Source organism: Pelmatolapia mariae, linkage group LG20 (assembly GCF_036321145.2).
Source record: "Pelmatolapia mariae isolate MD_Pm_ZW linkage group LG20, Pm_UMD_F_2, whole genome shotgun sequence".
NCBI classification, from domain to species: domain Eukaryota; kingdom Metazoa; phylum Chordata; class Actinopteri; order Cichliformes; family Cichlidae; genus Pelmatolapia; species Pelmatolapia mariae.
In genome coordinates this window covers 22,691,458-22,708,543 of record NC_086244.1, presented here as the reverse complement: position 1 = coordinate 22,708,543, position 17,086 = coordinate 22,691,458, and the positions used below count along the sequence as shown (strand labels likewise).

At 41.4% G+C, this 17,086-nt stretch overlaps 1 protein-coding gene across 2 annotated transcripts in view; it reads left to right on the top strand.

The window, feature by feature from the left end:
* The window catches only part of nkain4 (sodium/potassium transporting ATPase interacting 4), a 50,538-nt gene that overhangs the window by 16,396 nt on the left and 17,056 nt on the right, over positions 1–17,086 (top strand). For both annotated transcript variants that reach the window (XM_063463823.1, XM_063463822.1), the window contains exons 2-4: positions 1,684–1,821; positions 3,004–3,084; positions 11,176–11,376. In XM_063463823.1, coding sequence (XP_063319893.1) covers positions 1,684–1,821; positions 3,004–3,084; positions 11,176–11,376 — 420 coding nt within the window. The remainder of the gene's footprint in view (positions 1–1,683; positions 1,822–3,003; positions 3,085–11,175; positions 11,377–17,086) is intronic.

Here is a 17,086-nt window from a genome sequence, read left to right as displayed (position 1 = left end):
CAGAGCTGGCCAGAAGATCTATGACTCCTGATTTTATTCATTCCCTCCAGGCTTTCTCAATTCTGGGGATAGACAGAAGTTATCAGGAGAGTTGGGGGGGCTCAGTCGTCTTGCATTAGCATATGTTGTTTGTGATTTTTTTCCCTTTATCCTTTCCCATCTCTCTGAGTTTATACCATGTATTTCCCCAGCATTCGCCCGATCTGTCTCAGTTTTCCAGCCATCTTTTCTTGTCTGTTGTCTTATTTTCATGTGCATGAAAAGTGCAGTTTGTGGAGATATTCGTTGACTTTGGCATGGTAAGGCTCGATGCGGTTCACTCACCTCTCCCTTTTGTCACTTCACACCCTGCCTGTGGACTTATTCCCCTCTTTCATTTTTAATTATCACTCAGTGTTTGATCTTCTCCCTCCCCTCCCTGTCACAATGTCTCATTGAGTTTCTAGTAACATTTCCATTACATCAAGGAGCGCAGCCACCGTGGTGTATGGAGTGTGGTGTGTGTGCGCGCGCGTGCGCGCGTGTGTGTGTGTGTGTGTGTGCTTGATGGGTTCTTCCTATCTTTGAGGCAGCAACAAGATTTCTCCCTCTCTCATCCATCTTCAAGCGCTTGGCTGTAAATGACATGTCAGCACACAACGAAACACATCATTGGTTGAGGCACACACACACACACACACACACACACACACACACACACACACACACACACACACACACACACACACACTGGGAATGGAGTGGAATTGGATCGGCAATGGAATTTTAATTAAGCGGTTTGCACCCTCTCCCTGTATTTTCCAGCAAATGGCATGCTAATTGCGTTGATGCAAATAGGGCCTGCTAGTCTTGAAAGTTCAGCTTGCTTTGTTTTGTGTTTTTTTTTTCATGTCACAAAATACTGCACAGAAAGATTGGAGCTACAAAGAAAGGTGAAAGAGACTGATGTCCTCTTCAAAAAAAAGAAGAAATAAAGCAAAAACCAAAGAAAGACATCATTCTAGAACAAATCTTTATTTAAACGTAACTAGCCTTAAAACGTTATTGATGCAGGACTAAGAATGATTAGTCTCTACTGGGAAAACTGTGGAATTTCTTTTTTTTTTTTTTTTTAAATTGTAGATGGTTTTACTTTTCTTGTGCATGTGAACATATTCGTTGTTGTTTGTAAGCACGTACCATAAGCTCACTGCAGTGGTATTATTAAGGAAGGCCCTCACCTCCCATAAAGTTCCCAGAGCATTCTCATTCCTGGCAGGCATTGGCAGAAAGGTTGGAAATAGTGATCTAGTCCATGGCTCAGCAGGGGTTGAATCAATAAATCTGTCATTGTTTATTTTATAAAACTTCTGCCCCCCACCACCACCACCCCACCCTGGGTGCTTCCATCGTTTGAGGCTAAACTCTCAAGCTGTTCATGTCAAGTGGCTCAGTATGGATTGTTGGCCAGTTCCTTTGAGGGAGACACATGTTGTCTTCAATAAACCAAGAGCAGCACAGGCTTGTAGTGTTTATCTTGATTCTTTCTTATTAATTATTGCCCGTTGGTGTTTTTGTACGTTTCCCTTTTCCAGATTTATGTAATCAGGTTTAATTTCTTGCACTTCCCTGCAGCCTCGAGAAAGATGGTTTTCTTCCACTGCATGTTAACCTGACTTTCTTCTTCTTCTTCTCACCCTTTAGGTGTTGGCTTTAGAAAGACAGGTCTTTGACTTCCTTGGTTACCAGTGGGCCCCCATCCTTGCCAACTTCTTCCACATCATCATCGTTATCCTCGGCCTCTTTGGCACTATCCAGTACCGGCCACGCTACATTGTAGTGGTGAGTGCACATAAATAAATCACATTTGTCTTGCAGTTCAGTTGAAACTCTGTACAGTCTCTCACATAATCCTATTTTTTGTGGGGGTTTTGCATCACTTTGCGTTTGCTCTCTGTCTGTGCATGTACCACACCTCGGACATGTTGTTGCTTTTCAATTGTGCTGCACTCTTTTGTGCATTGTGCGACACCCTTAAATCACTCTAATCCCTTGGTAATTAGGCCTAATTAAAGGGGGTGGGATCTTGAGGGGGTGGTGGGCCACTAAGGAGCTCATCAGATTTATACACGGCTTCAAGTTTGGGGACAGAGAAGGTCGTTCTTTAAAGCGCAGTGGAATGCATATGCAGCTTGTTCATTACTTTGGCAGAAAGCACCACTACAAGGCTTTATAAATGCACTTTTACGCACTTTGGTTTTTATTTGACAACGTAACGTTCATCTAAGGCATTAAAAGCCTGTTCTGAGCAGCATTAGTGGAAGCACAGATGGTGATGTTAATGACAGGAAAAGACTGGAGGAGTGTGCAACAGATACAGAGAACAGAATAAATAAAGAGAGGCAGGGGAGGATAGACAGAAGCCACGCAGGATAAAATGAAGACACAGAGGAAGCAGGAATTGAAGGGAGGGGAGGAAGGAGGAAAAGTTTCAGCCATTGTCTATTGTCAGATGGAAAATGGAAGACTGCAAGCTAAGGGGTTTCAAGATCTAACACGAACATTTTTACAGGGGCGCTGATTTGCTCTTTACTCTTTCACTGACATTTTAAACACACAGTTCATCATGAGTCAGAGGATTTGACAATCTTCACTGTGATGAGTCTGTCAGTGAATACCACTCAGTAGCACTCTATAGCTGTCAACAGTTGGCTGTCTAAGCGTACAATTTTAGAAATGGTTTAGTTTTGAGCTTCACTCAGCCCTTAAAAACCTGCAGCCCCCTTAGGGCTCAGATAGACTTGCTGAACTTACTGGCATCATGAAGAAAAAAAAGAGGTCTTCCATATAAATTTGTGTGTGTATAGTGTCTGCATGTGTATAGAGCTATGTAGGTTTGAAAGCCCAGTGGCCACAACCTTTTCTTTGTTTACTACCTTATTCATCCCGCCTGCCATTTATTTTGAAACTGTCATATTGTCTTCAATTTTCCCTGCAGCTAAACAGTTTTTTATTCCCCTCCAGTACACGGTATGGGCCGCGATCTGGGTAGCCTGGAACGTCTTCATCATCTGTTTTTACCTGGAAGTAGGAGGCCTGTCCAAGGTGAGAATGTCAAAATTCCAGCCTGCTGTTTTCTCAGGATTTTCCTTCATGTGTCTTCATCCCATTGAAGCATTACTGTTTGTACCTGAGATAAATCTTTGTAAAGTTATGTATGTGCACATGCAGGTGGAAGGAAACATTCCCACTTTTTAAAATTAATTATTAAAAATGTGACTTGTAAGATGTACCCCAAATACTTTCTGAGTACTAAATAAGAGAGTAACATAGTAGCCAGACCTGGTCAGCGAGCCAGCTAGCAACGAAATTATGAGAGAGAAAGGGCCGGGAATATACATTCAAAATATGAGTGATGGTGTTGTTTGAAATCCATTGTAGCACTGATGATAAAACAAAAATAAAAATCATAAGTTAACTTGCCAGATATATTTATATAACTGACTGCTCAGCCTGAGTAAAGTCTATGTGTGGCAAAGGCTTGTCATGGTTTCAGGCTGGTGAGGGAGTAGTCCTGTGTTTGAGAGCTGTAGCCCAGTCTACATCTATAATGGCATGATTCTTGATGCACCTGAAAACCCCTCCGTTACAGATATTGATCTGTGCTATACCTACCAAACATCCAACCCTTGATGCAAAAGATCAGTAAGAGACCACCTCAAATATATCTCTGGTCAGACGGGTAATCAGTGTCCTAATTATATGCAGAAGATAAACTGTTACGTAGGGCTGGGCCATATCATACCATTCACGGTAATACCGGTATAATGTTGGGCAACGATAGGAAAATGAAATATCGCGATAGAATATGGGTAAAACGCACATGTGCAGTGCCTTTGTTTTCATACGCACATGGCGGAAAAAGCATGGTGGCGACTGAGAATGAGAAGGGTGAAAGCGGATCGTTGAAACAGATGAACCACAAGTGGTTTGTAAAAATGGTGCCAACTTCAGTAGTGTGGAACTGGTTTGGTTTTCATCCGTCAGATACCCACCAAAGCACAATTTTTGGTAGAACATGCAAGCGGGCCGAAAAACCTGGGGCTGCACAGCGTCAACGCATTAGCGCCGTCTATCCCCACGCACGGGGCGATCCGCGTTAACTGGCTAACGGAGATTTGCTGCGTTAACGCGCTTATGGCGTTAACGGCATTTTAATGAGATTAACGCTGACAGAACTAGTTTTAATACGACTTTGGCAAGCTACGAAGCCGCAACTCTTGATGGATTGTCGGAGCATTACGGCAACCGTAATACGTACTGTGCTTCAACATAATATTACCGTGTTGTGTGTGTATAACCTCTTTTTTTGTGGATATTATACATGGTTATGCTGAGGATATGTCGGCCAATTTCCACTGGAAATGCCTTTTGGTTAAACTGTCAGCAAGGAATTTGCTTTTGCACTGTTAAATTTTTATATAGCTTTAATGCACATAAAAAACAGCTGCTTGTTTAAGTGAAAATACAAGAGTTTCTGCACAATGAGCTATAATGTGTACATATGCCTCACTTTAGTTATGTTACCAGATGCAGACCTGGACGTCTTGGATCCTTGCTTTCTTTCCTTTGCTTTTGTTTAAGGCCATTAAAATTTCTTTTTTGTTGACGCTTTTGTTCTGCAGGTGTTCAGTTTGAGTTGTCTCAGTCTGGTGCAGGCTGTGTTGATATGATGAGCAGAGAATGGGTTAAATCCTGTAAGGGTAACTGTCAGGTTCTGGTAGGTGTGTTCTCTAACCATGTTGGAAGGCATTTGTTTTCAAAAACCACACTTAGATAAGGTATAAAATCTTATTTTTGTTATTCCACTCGAGGACAGAGGGTGAAATCTCTGTGAAAGGCTAGCTAATTAAATTTTTAGTGTTTTCAAATTTGAGGTTTGATTACAAATTCCAAAAGAGAAAGGGTGCAGTTGTCCTGAGAGCCAGGACAGATGAAAGCAAAGATGGTTCTCTGGAAAAGAAGCCACAAAAAAAGCCTCAAGTAATAGTTTTCCTGAAAATGATTCGGCTTCCTTTTGACCTTGTGCCAGTGCTGTTGCTTTATTGCACCAGGCTGCACCTATAAGAATTGTTGCCATGTAATATAAAAGCATAATTAAGGCTTCTTGAGCTTTATCGGCACTGAACATATATTTCAGCTGTAATTAGATATGATGCATTGCCGCCAGGTCTTTTCTGCCTGAACAAGCCCGAAGGCCTTGGTGAGAATAACAGTGAAGCCAGAGTAAACACAATTACTTGCAGTATATAATGAATGTGTGACACAGCCATCTATGAATCCACTCTCTGAACAATAAATCACTCCCTTGAGGATTCTGTACAATATTCACCCACAAAAGCAACACCCCCAGCATGTGTGTGTGCATGTATGTGTGTGTTTTCTTATATTTGGCTGCTGCGTTTCTGTCGACCTGTGGGTTACCCTGCTGTGTTTCAAGTGGAAGCTTAAATGTAATAGGTAAATAATCAGGAACAGTCCCCTCCCAAGCAGTGTGAAACCCACACACATGCACAGTTTTGAGTTCTCTGTGGCTGGATCCCCTGTGGTTCCTCAGCACAGATCAAATTGGTATTCAACCAGACAAAGGCAAGTGTTTGGGTTGTCACCTTCACTCTACCCCCCTCCTCTTTCTCCAAGTGTTTTCACTTTGTTCATTGTGCCTTTGATATATATATATATATATATATATATATATATATATATATATATATATATATATATATATATATATATATATATATATATATATATATATATATATACATATATATATATATATAATTTATTCTAAATTTTAAAGCCTAGAAAATGCAGCTCCTCTGCTCTCCTTCCCTTTTCTCTCCTCTCCTCTCCTCTCCACTAATGGGTAGCTTGTCCAGTTGCAGGCTTGACCGTTGAGAATAATGAATTCTTGTCGGCAGTGTTCATCTGACACCTGCTCAGACAGCCAAAATGAGTTTCAGAAACACCTTCCCAGGCAGGCTCTGGCGACTTTGTCATTGTGTGATAGTCCTTGGCTCCATCAATTGTGTCTGTCTCTCACTGCGAATGTCTTTGTGCGTCCACTGTGTGTGCGTGTGGCGGTTGTGAGGTTTTGCATGGTTCCTGCTAGAATAATGAGGCTTGTAGGGGACAGCTGCTCGGGGCTGAGGCTGGGCATTAACCCGACAGATGGAGCCGGCCTGGGCTCCAAGCTCTGCATATGGTGGCCAGGAGGAAGGCTGGCTAATGGAGCACACACACGCACACAACCACGTCCCATGCACACATGCATGGCCAAACTTGACACACAGGACCCTAACACATTTTATCATAAAACAGCGTCAGCTAATTTTGTCTGGCTTGCTCTGAGTGATGTTGACAGAACTTTACTGGAGGGTGTGCATGTGTTTGTGTGAGTGGTGTGTGCTAGCCAGACCCTCAAAGTGAGGGGGCAGGTTGTCAGAGTCATATGCCACATGCTCTGTCACCTCCTATTGATCCCTTATCCCCTCCCCCATGGTACAGCACAGACTGACAGACAGACCCCTGCTACTCTGCACGCACCTCTGTTTTAAAGAGTCCCTGGTCATTCACAGTCTTAATTCTCTCTCATGCTTTGCACATGAGACACTCTGGTTCACAGAAAGTAGACATTTTACCCTTTTTTCTGAATTTTTTTCAGAGGGGTTGTACATAAAAATGGCAATGTCCAAATTAGTTGGACCACACATTAAAAAGACTTCAGCCAGCCAGATGTCTAGTACAAAATCTGTGTAATGTTCAATTTAACTCATAAAGGAAACATTTTGTCCTGACTCGTTCCTGGCAGCTTCTCGCCTAAATCAAACCTGTAGATTTAACGCAGCTTAGATAGTGTCCAAACCTGCAGACACTGTCCGAAGTTGACATGTGACTAATATTGCCTAATACTTACAGTAAATACTTTCCTTATCTTAGTTTTATCTGGTCTGAAAGTGAAAGGACAATTATTTATTCTTCCTATAAGACTATAAAAGTGCTGCACAGTAGAGAAATCTGAAAACTCTACTTTTGTGTTTATCATAAATATGCCTACCTCTGTGATCGCTTAATTTATTTTGACGAAAGCAGCTGATCACAAATTACAGTTTTTGAGCTTTTGTGATGGTCAGTCTGTTGTCCGTCCTTCCGCAATTCACAAAAATCCCTGCTCCTCCTACAGCATTGGTCAGATGTTAGTTAAACAGGATTAAGTTCTCCTTTATGTGACTGTGTGTGAGCTCCCTCGACTTCCCATTAGTTTTGGTTTTTTTTAATAAATTCTCATTAGTTTGTGCAATACAGCTAACCGGTGACTACAAAATCTATTACTGTCTCTCTGCACTTCACGCATTACAATAACCTGTATATTGTGATGAATCATTAGCTGGATTGGCTTGACGGTTTGGTTTTAATTGACCTTTGTTTATGTTTAGCGTGTCAGGTTACTTGGTGGATATAAAAAAGGAATTGCATCTAAGTGTTACAGCTCAGAAGTTTGCCTGTTTTTAGATTAAGTGGTAGTACTTCTGAGCCATGATTAGCTCAAACCTTTCAGACTTGATAAACTGGCTTTACACATAAATTAAAACATAAGTTAAGATAAACTAGTTATACGCTGATTGTGTATTTAAAGCCAACAAGGGCAAAAATATTTAGTGTTTTTTCCCCTCTATTTTCTTGGTTTCTTATCTTAAAACAATAACGTGGACAAATTTTCATATCGATCCACCTAAGTGTGAACGGAGTGTGAAACTTTACACTCTGCCTCTCTCTCTCACTCATCCCCAGCACACACTGTGTCTGCTGACTGTGTTTTAGAGATGATAGAAGACCACCGCGAGCACTTTCTTTCCAGCTCATGAATCAATATGTGGCTCACTGTGTGTCCTCACGGTTGTGAAATTTAAGTAAATTCGAGACTAATCAGAACTAGAAGAATCTAAAGCATTTAGTTCAGTACTCAGGTTTATTTCCCCAGTGCGATCACTCAAGCATAGTTTCTAATCTTTTTATTTCACAAACGACAAATTAAATAAGAGCCTAATCATTTCGACGTTTAGCCTCATAGACTGCCTCGTGTTCCTAGTAGTCCTCTAACAGAGCTGTCTCTAAATCTCTATTGACTTTTGTTAGAGAAAATAGTTTGAGTAACATCAGTAGACTAATCTTAAATCTATGATATGGGGGGGATTGATTTGTGCTTTGGGGTGCTGGAAGCATAACAATAACACTCCTGACAGTAAGTTGCCCAAAGCCTCTTCAGTATCGACTGCTGACGTAATGCAGTTGTGAGCTTGGCTACAGATGGGATAGAGATGGTTTCCTTCGCTCGCAGGATCCATCAGTGGCATCTGTCAAGTCATTAGTCTTCACAATCCTACCTATTGACCTTCAGCTGTCCTTGTTTTTGTGACTGTTGAGAAAATGACAGAATGATGGCAAAATAAAATAAGAAACTGAGGGGGATGATAGGTAATCTACAAGAAGAAAGAGGGATAATATCAGCATCATGATTAATATTTTTTCTGACTCCTTGAAGACTTTGCTGCTGACTGCACAGATGGACTGGTGTTTATGTGGCACTTTTCTGGTGTTATTGACCACTCAACGTGCTCTAACACTGCGAGCCACATTCACACACATTTTTTTGTGTGCTTTCCTCTATGCACGCACACACAAATGCCTGTCTTAGGTGCATATTTAGATTTGATATCTTGGCATGTGGACTACAGATTCTGGGGACTGGACCCCCTAAACATCTGGATCCTGAGCCAGAAGATCGGTGTTCCTGAGCCAGTTCTGCCCCTGCTCTTAAAATCTGGTTATATTATGATGTATGTGTTGTTGATGTGTCCATGTATGTGCCAGTGGGGGTTGATAGGAATCAGATGTTTCCTGACAGCACTTGGCAACGTTAATAATGCATGTCTTGTCACTGAGGGGCAGATGCAAGGTTAGATTGCTGTATCGGGGTATTGATTTGTGTGTGTGTGTGTGTGTGTGTGTGTGTGTGTGTGTGTGTGTGTGTGTGTGTGTGTGTGTGGTTGTGTGTGTGTCCATGAGCTCATATGGTTGTGTAAAAATTGAGCAACACCGTGCAGACTTATATGCATAAAAAAGTTGTCTCCAAAAGTTGCAGTATTGCTGTAGTATGGCTTAAGAATTTATAAACCTCACATAAACAGCATATCTCCTGGCTGAGACTTATGCACATATTAATAATATTTAGTTCAGCCAAATTCTGAAATATTATTTGTCTAGCCCGGCAGTTGTTTTTGATTTTACTCGATTAAATGTAGGATATAAGCCTCTTAAGATTTCTCTGTTCAACCCAAGACAACTGAGGTCCAGAGAGAGGAGTGCATTTTTAAGATGTCAACAGAAAGATGGCATTAATATTATCATTTATGTTTTGTTTTTTTGGTTTTTTTTTCAGAAAGTAGTTCCAAAAAAAGTGACTGAGATGTTTCTAAGTTATCCTGAGAAACAAGCGGCTTCTGGAAAGGCACATAGATGATTTGAATTCATGACATTTTTAATGTTTTTAAACTATAAATGCTATTTTATTTACCTCAAATATAGTGATGGAAGCAGACATTTGAAAAAATAATGCAAACAATAACTGTTTACATGGAGAGATCGCACTTTTTCTAAGTGGTAGAATGTGTTTTTTGGTATGACAAGTTCAGTCCACTCAGTATATAATGCCATGAAAATGTGCTCATACTAAATACCTGACATACATGTGATGTACGGTCACTTATTGTATTAGATGAATGTGTTCATCTGTGTGCAGACATGGTCACGACAACCGTCTGAAGTTCAAATCCAAGTATGAAAGAAAGGTGATTTAAGTGACTTTGAACATGGCATGGTAGTTGGTGCCAGACAAGCTGGTGTGAGTATTTCAGAAACTGCTGATGTACTGGGAAGAGAAATTATCTAGTGAATGGTATTTCTTTGGGAGGTTGTTCTTAGTTAAGGACAGAGATTAGAGGAGAATGATCAAACTGCTTGTTTTCAGAATTTGACATAAATAAAATGAAATCCATTCTGGATTGTATCAAAGTTTAAGACTAGTGGTGATGTAATGGTGTGGGCGATATTTTTTGGCACACTTAGACCCCTTAGTACTAATTGAACATCATGAGTCCTGTTGCTGGCCATGTCCATTCCTTTTAAGACAACAATATAGCCATCTTCTTATGGCTACTTCCAGCAGGATAACACGCCATGTCACAAACTCAAATCACACACACTGGTTTCTTCAACAGGACAGTGAGTCCACTGTACTCAAATGGCCTCCACATCTACAAGATCTCAATCCAATAGCGTGCCTTTGGGGTGTGGTGGAATGGGAGATTTACATCAGATCTGCAGCAACTGTGTAATGCATCAATATAGACCAAAATCTTTGAGGAATGTTTCCAGCACCTTGTTGAATCTATGCTACAAAGACTTAAAGCAGTTCTGAAAGCATAAGTTGGTCTAAACTGGTACTAGCAAGGTGTACCTAATAAAGTGGTTGATGAGTGTACCTTGGCAATCCCTTCATGTTCCCTGTAATGCTACAGTGAGGTCAAAATTTAAGAATTTTTGTACTAAAACGTTAGTGTTGAATTATTTGATGGGTTGCCTTTAAATGAACCAGACGCAACCATCAAATAATTCAACACTAACGTTTTAGTACAAAAATTCTTAATTCTTAAATTTTGACAGCTGGATGAAGTGTAAAAATTGTCACCACTATGTTTGCCTGAAGGGTTTTTTTAAACCACATTTTTCTGGTTGTGATTATCTATCAGTCAAAGCTGCACTGGCATAACGTTGACATGCTCGCACACTAAGGTAAGATGGTGAACATGTTGTTATATTGTGTTTTGAGAACCAGCTCAATGCAGCGCTAACATAAGTAAGGCTTTGGAGAGTCATTAGCAGTCTAAAGATGCTTGTTTGTCTTCCAACAGCTTCTGTAAGTTTCCAAAGTTAAGCTCCCTGCCTTTTGAGCATCTGTGCATTGGTTGCTTTGAAAGCCAGCCTTGGTTTCCTTATAAAAAATACATGAATGTGCTTAATAACTAAAGAATACAGTCCTAGCAAAGAAGTTAATGTTTTTCCTTCTCCTTCCAGGACAGTGACCTGCTAACATTTAACATCTCAGCTCATCATTCCTGGTGGAGTGAACATGGCCCCGGCTGTGTGCGGAGAGAGATGCCACAGGCTCCTGGGGTCCATACCACGGAGAGCCACTCCTACATCACTGTCATGGGCTGCTTCATGGACTATCAGTACATTGAGGTCATGCACAGTGGGGCACAGATTCTTGTTGCTGTGAGTACAAGTTAACAATACCCGCTGACATTATGCACATTAAAATACCGTTCATATGCTGAGTCTAGATGGCCAGGACTTCATTGTATCACAGTAAGTTGGATATCTGTGAGTTAAATGTGAACAGAATAGAAAGGAAGGTGATGTTTTTGTCTTACTTTAAGCTTTCTTTTTTGGTACAGTTCCACAGCAGCCCGTTATTTTGTCCGGGACAGCCTACCTTCCTCTGCCCTGGTCTCCAAATGAAAAATTGCTCAGTTGTTTTGTCTGCTGAGGCTCAGACCTGCCAGATGCTAACGGGCTACTCAAACACTGGAAGGACTGTTATTGTTCTCTTTATAAGCTCTGTATCAATTCGCCAAAAACTCACATCCTGCGAGCATGGACATTCACACACACACACACACACACACATATATGACCGACTGCCCCAATCCTGGATGGGTGCCAGGGCACTCTCGGTGACCAGCTCTGCAGGAAGTTGGGTTCAAGACACGCACAATGGCACAGATTTACTCACACTAACAGTCACTTACCCTCTGACTCCACCGTGACACACCCACACCTATTTTTCACAGTTATTGTCACTTTAGTACATGTGGAGTAGTTAATGTTGGCAGTAGGTGACAGACAGAAAGAGAGAGTGAACACGCAGTGATGTTGTCAGCCTTGAACTATGATGTACCAGTGTGTTTCAGAGTCCTGTTGATTTTATCTAATGCTGGAATTATTTACAACTGGGGAAGTGTTGTGAATGCAGTTTGATAGATTGGAAACAAGCAAAGGGACCCAGCCATGAGAAGCACTGGATTTTACCATTCATCCCATGGCCCCCACGGAGAAGGATAATAAAATGGCTGGCCTCACTTTACAGCCCCGGCACTCTCGCTGAACCTCATTACTACTTGCATTATGCACAGTGAATTGGTTTATCCTTCGCCTTCGTTGAATTTCTACTCCACATGAGATGGCAACACCCTTTTGCCTGCAATTTACATGAAATTGTTCAACCAAGCATTCAACTGCAACTCCATGGGAGTCGCTCCCTAGAGAAGCAGGGAAATTGGTACTGAAATCTTAGCGTCACGAGTGACATCGTTTTCCCTGTATCCCCACTTCCTCTCTGGGTAAAAGCAGGGCGCTGCTTAGGAAAATTGAATCCTTTTGAGATGTCCACTGTTGTTTTGGTTAGTCCCCTTTTCCTCTCTGGCTGGAAAACGGGGCCAGACGGGGAAAAAGAGAGAGCTGAAGGGATGGTTGAAAAGAAAAGGAAGAAAGTGGGGTGTCCCTTTGTCTTTGTTAGAAGGGTTTCAAGGTCGCAGTGAGAGGCCATTAAATATTTAGTTTGGGCTCCAAGGAGCATGTTTCATTAAGTTGAAAAATGTGGATCCATCGGCCAATAATGGAGGCATCGCTGTCATCCATCAGCTCAGATTTGTCATAAGCTGGATGGAAGTGCTTCAGAAGTAAAGCTTTGGGTTAGGGGAAGTCGGCCTTGTTTTGTTGCTTACTGCTGCTGCAGGCAACATTCAGCCAAAAAAGGAACTTCAAGATTTGAAGGATGAGCTTGAAGTGGAGGCAACCTTTTCGAACTGGGTTAATGTATTATTCATTTATCACTGCGAGGGATATTTTCCTCCATCTCTGTCCTTCTATTCTTTGTTGCCTTCACTAAATCGATATTATAGTACACATCGCTGTTTACTGGGTTTGGTTATCATACTACCGTTATAAGAATGAGTCATTAAAAGATCAATGCAGTCAGCAGAAAACCCACAGTTGTTTTTGTCGTCTCTCTGTATCGTCCCATCTTCCGTCTTTCTTCTTTCACTCCTGTGAACTTGCTTTACTGGTAAATAAAACAGTTGTGTCTGAGAAAACATTTCCAGTGAGGTAGGTAGAGTGTGGGTAGGAAGACAGCCAAAAAAGGAAAAGAAAAATGGTGCAGGATGTGAAATTGAGTTTACATCTGTAGACATAACTCTTACAAGCTTAAAGGGAACAGTGAAAGCTGTCTGAGATGCTGTGCTACTCATAAAACAGCCGGAGAAAGTGCTTTCGTGTACACACATACACACACAGATATCATATCATTTAGCGTAGGTTATTGCTGCCACAGGCAATGCTTTCTTCTGTTGCATCTCTATTCCCTAGAAACCCGCAATGGGTGGAAGATGATAACGGTAGAATCGGCAGTGTGCGTCATTCTCTCGTTCCATTGCTCATTTCCTCTGTTTTCATGTTTTTCCCACATCACATTCTCACAGCTCAGCCCGTCTTCCTGTCTTTTTCCTGAACAGATCTCGCACTGTTTGACCTTCACGTCATTCAAATTCACAAGAACCTAAACAACAAACGATGACAATGCATTTCTTGCTCACTCAGTGTCACTTGTGCTTCTTTTTCTCTTGCGCTTTAACAGCTCTGTGATGTCGGTCTACTCTCTGTTTTAAAGGCGCAGCTTGCTTTAGCACCAGGGGGCAGGGTAATATGGTGGATGAAGCAGCCGCTGTTGATTAGATGGGTATTTTCAGCAGGGCTGGCATGAGTAGACCGCTGTGATCACTACTCTGGGGTCTGTTTGCCTACAGGGTCTGTGTGTGTTTTTTGGCTGTTGAGATTCTCTCAGCTCACCAGTGTTAAAACATCACGGGCACCCAGGCTGCCCCCTGATACATCGGAGAGGTCAGAGTGCTCTCTTTGGCAAGTCCTTTAGTCCATGCTCTTTATTCCAGCTCTCGTGCTGAGCAGCACAACTGGGAATGCATTTTTTTTTCTGTTTTTATGTAAGATGCACTGGGAGCCATGTGGAGGATTTCTCCAAAAACATTAAATAGCTGTGCATCGTCCAGTATAACAATGGCACAAAGCACCTCTCTGGTATGTCAGCATTGACACTGCGTTTTAGCTGCACTGTAAGTTTTACAGCTTCTGCTTCAAAGGATTATAAAGATTCTGGGATTAAAAGATTTATAATGCAGTAGTGAGCAGTTATTAGGGCTGTTGGTTGCAGCCAAAAGCGAAGAGGAGAAGAGAAAGACCTCAAGACCAGAGGAGAAGAAGGGGGAAAAAAAAACAACTGGTCGCTGTTATACTTCAAAGGCTGTCTCGGCCAAGAGCTTTAATTGTTAATCTGTTTTGGAGGGTGAAGGATAAAGATTATCTTATTATAGTATTTGGTCTTTTTAAACTTAAGAGAGAGCGCAAAAAGAAGAGTCAACAGAGAAGAACGTGGAAGTGAAACACAAGCAAGTTTAAATGAGTTAACTTCATCTCCAGTGCGATGCTCGCTTACCTGTTTGCTCATTGAGCGTCTACTTGTTTTGTTATTTACCTTCTTGTTTCGGCTTCAGTTCATTCGTTTCTTATCCCACAGAGCCCCATTTTTCCTTCCTTCACTCAGACTTCATCTAAAATCTATTGTGTGGGGCAGCGTGTGAAGAACAGCCTGTGTTTGCTTTCTTTATGCAGCTTTTATTTCTGCTTGGGTAAGCCTGTTGTGTTTGTGTGACATTAGCATGCTGTTAAGTGCATTTACTTGATGTGGAAGATGCAAATAAGCACCGTAGACACTTTCCAATGCCTTGTGGTTGTATGTCAGCTGTACAGACCCGTGTTCTTGCGTATGTGGGAGAAAACGTTGATAAATGTGGACTGTGCACTCCCTACCTTATAATGGTTTGTCATTAAACATGCAGCTGTCTGCACACGAACACACACATCTAATTTTCTGCAGATGAGTTGGCACCTTATTGTCAGGCAGAGAGTCCTGTGTAATTAACCTACAGGACATCTGTACCACCTCTCTATCTGTTTTGCGCCTCTCTGCATCCCCTCCGCCTTTCTCCCATGTGGTATGTTTTACCTGCAAATTCCTTTAATTGTAGTGCACTCAGTGAGTTTTCTCCTGACACTGAGCCACAGTCAATACTGTGTTAATTAGCTGGCAGATCGACCCAGATATCCGTCGTTACGAGCACATGCATTAACCAGGCAGCAAAGAACTGACGACGTCTTGAGATAAACTGAATTTAAGTGTGGCATGGTGAAAAGAGAAGTATATGGGGCTAAAACTGTTAACTAAAGCTGAAGTTGTGCAAGGCAAAACAGTGGCTGGAGACAACTTGAGATCTTGTTGCCTTTGAAATGGTTGCTTTGAAGGGGAGGGGGTCAGGCCTGTGACCATTTGCAGTCAGTTGCTGTCTTCAAAGTGATGGATGGTGATAAAACAGCAATAAGACAGTCAGTCTTCTATCAGTTTGTGGATGAATGGGAACAAGTTGGCAATTAAATGCAATCTGTTTGTGATAATATGGTGATTAACTTTGATAAATTGGGAAAAATTACGACTCGTTTGTAGTCTACGTTCATCGGAAATGCAGAGTCCAGCCAGAGCCTCAGATTTGAAACTGAAATTCCTCCACAAAAAGTGATGCAATTGCTGCAAAACAGCTATTTAACTGCAAAATACCAGGCAACCCTCGAATATGACCTGCTGGCGACTAATTGAGTTGGAAAAATGAATTGCAGGGCTGATGTCCTCAGCACAGATTGACTCCAGTTGCTTGCAACATGCTGGCAGCATGTCTACATACATAGTTTTGACAAACTGCAAACTGTGTCAGGCAGTGACTGCAGTCACTCCAAGGCAGACTGCAATTGTTTGGTGACAAGTTGCTTCCCAACAACCACAACTTTTTTTTTTTTTGTGGTATCGCAGTAGTGCAAATTTGCGTATGTATTTTGCGATGGACGTCATACAGAGAGGTTTTGAAACATTACAAGCGTGCTTCCATAAAGTCCTTCAAAATCCCAATTGCACGTTGCTGGACGCAGATGATGCTGTATATGCTGTGGAATGCTGACTGCTTGACAAATGGGCCAGAACAGGGAAGAAACCGACAGCAGAAATCACCAGGAAAGGGAGAAGCTTAAAAAAAATCAAAGACCAAAAAAGTATCAACAGGGGCTGCTGTGGACACTTTGCATTGTTTTTAACACTCGGTTTCACTTTAGTTCTTTGTATGTTATAACTTTACTCTCTACCCAGCCGCCTGGAAAAACCAACAAGATGAGTAGTAGCACACAGACCAGTTTTACCACATATTTTATGCACTCTATCCATCCACAGATGTTTTCTCCTTTTTATAGGGGCAGTCCATGGACTCCCAACATGCTACCACTAGTGAACCACAAATGCAGCATTAGTCGCAAAGACGTTACCTTCTATTTCTACTCTAATGTGACTGAATAAAGCTAATGCAAATTTTTTTTTTGTGGAGTCTAATTATCTTTCACAAAATCCTTTGTTGATATTTGTCATTGATATGAATATCAAATTACTTATTTGAAATAGAAAAGCAGCATTTCTTCCAGTTAGAAAAGCTGTAACTAGCGAATGTCTTCCTAAGTCATTATCACACATGAACTGCAGCCTTTAACTTTACCTGGCTGAGCTGCATGCGAGAGTTAACTGTCTGACTCAGATTAGACATGAAGTGGTTTTTGTCCTACCAGCTCCGTTCAGGCATGACTAAAATATCTCAACGACAAACGTACTTTTTTTTTTACTGGAAAACCACAGGCAGGTCAGATTTTATAGTTAACATCCACATTCATAATCTCCAAGTGATGAACTCGATGTTTTATGATTTCAATCAAAATTAATTTAAATAACATTAGTGATTTCCTGACATTCATTTCTTGAAAA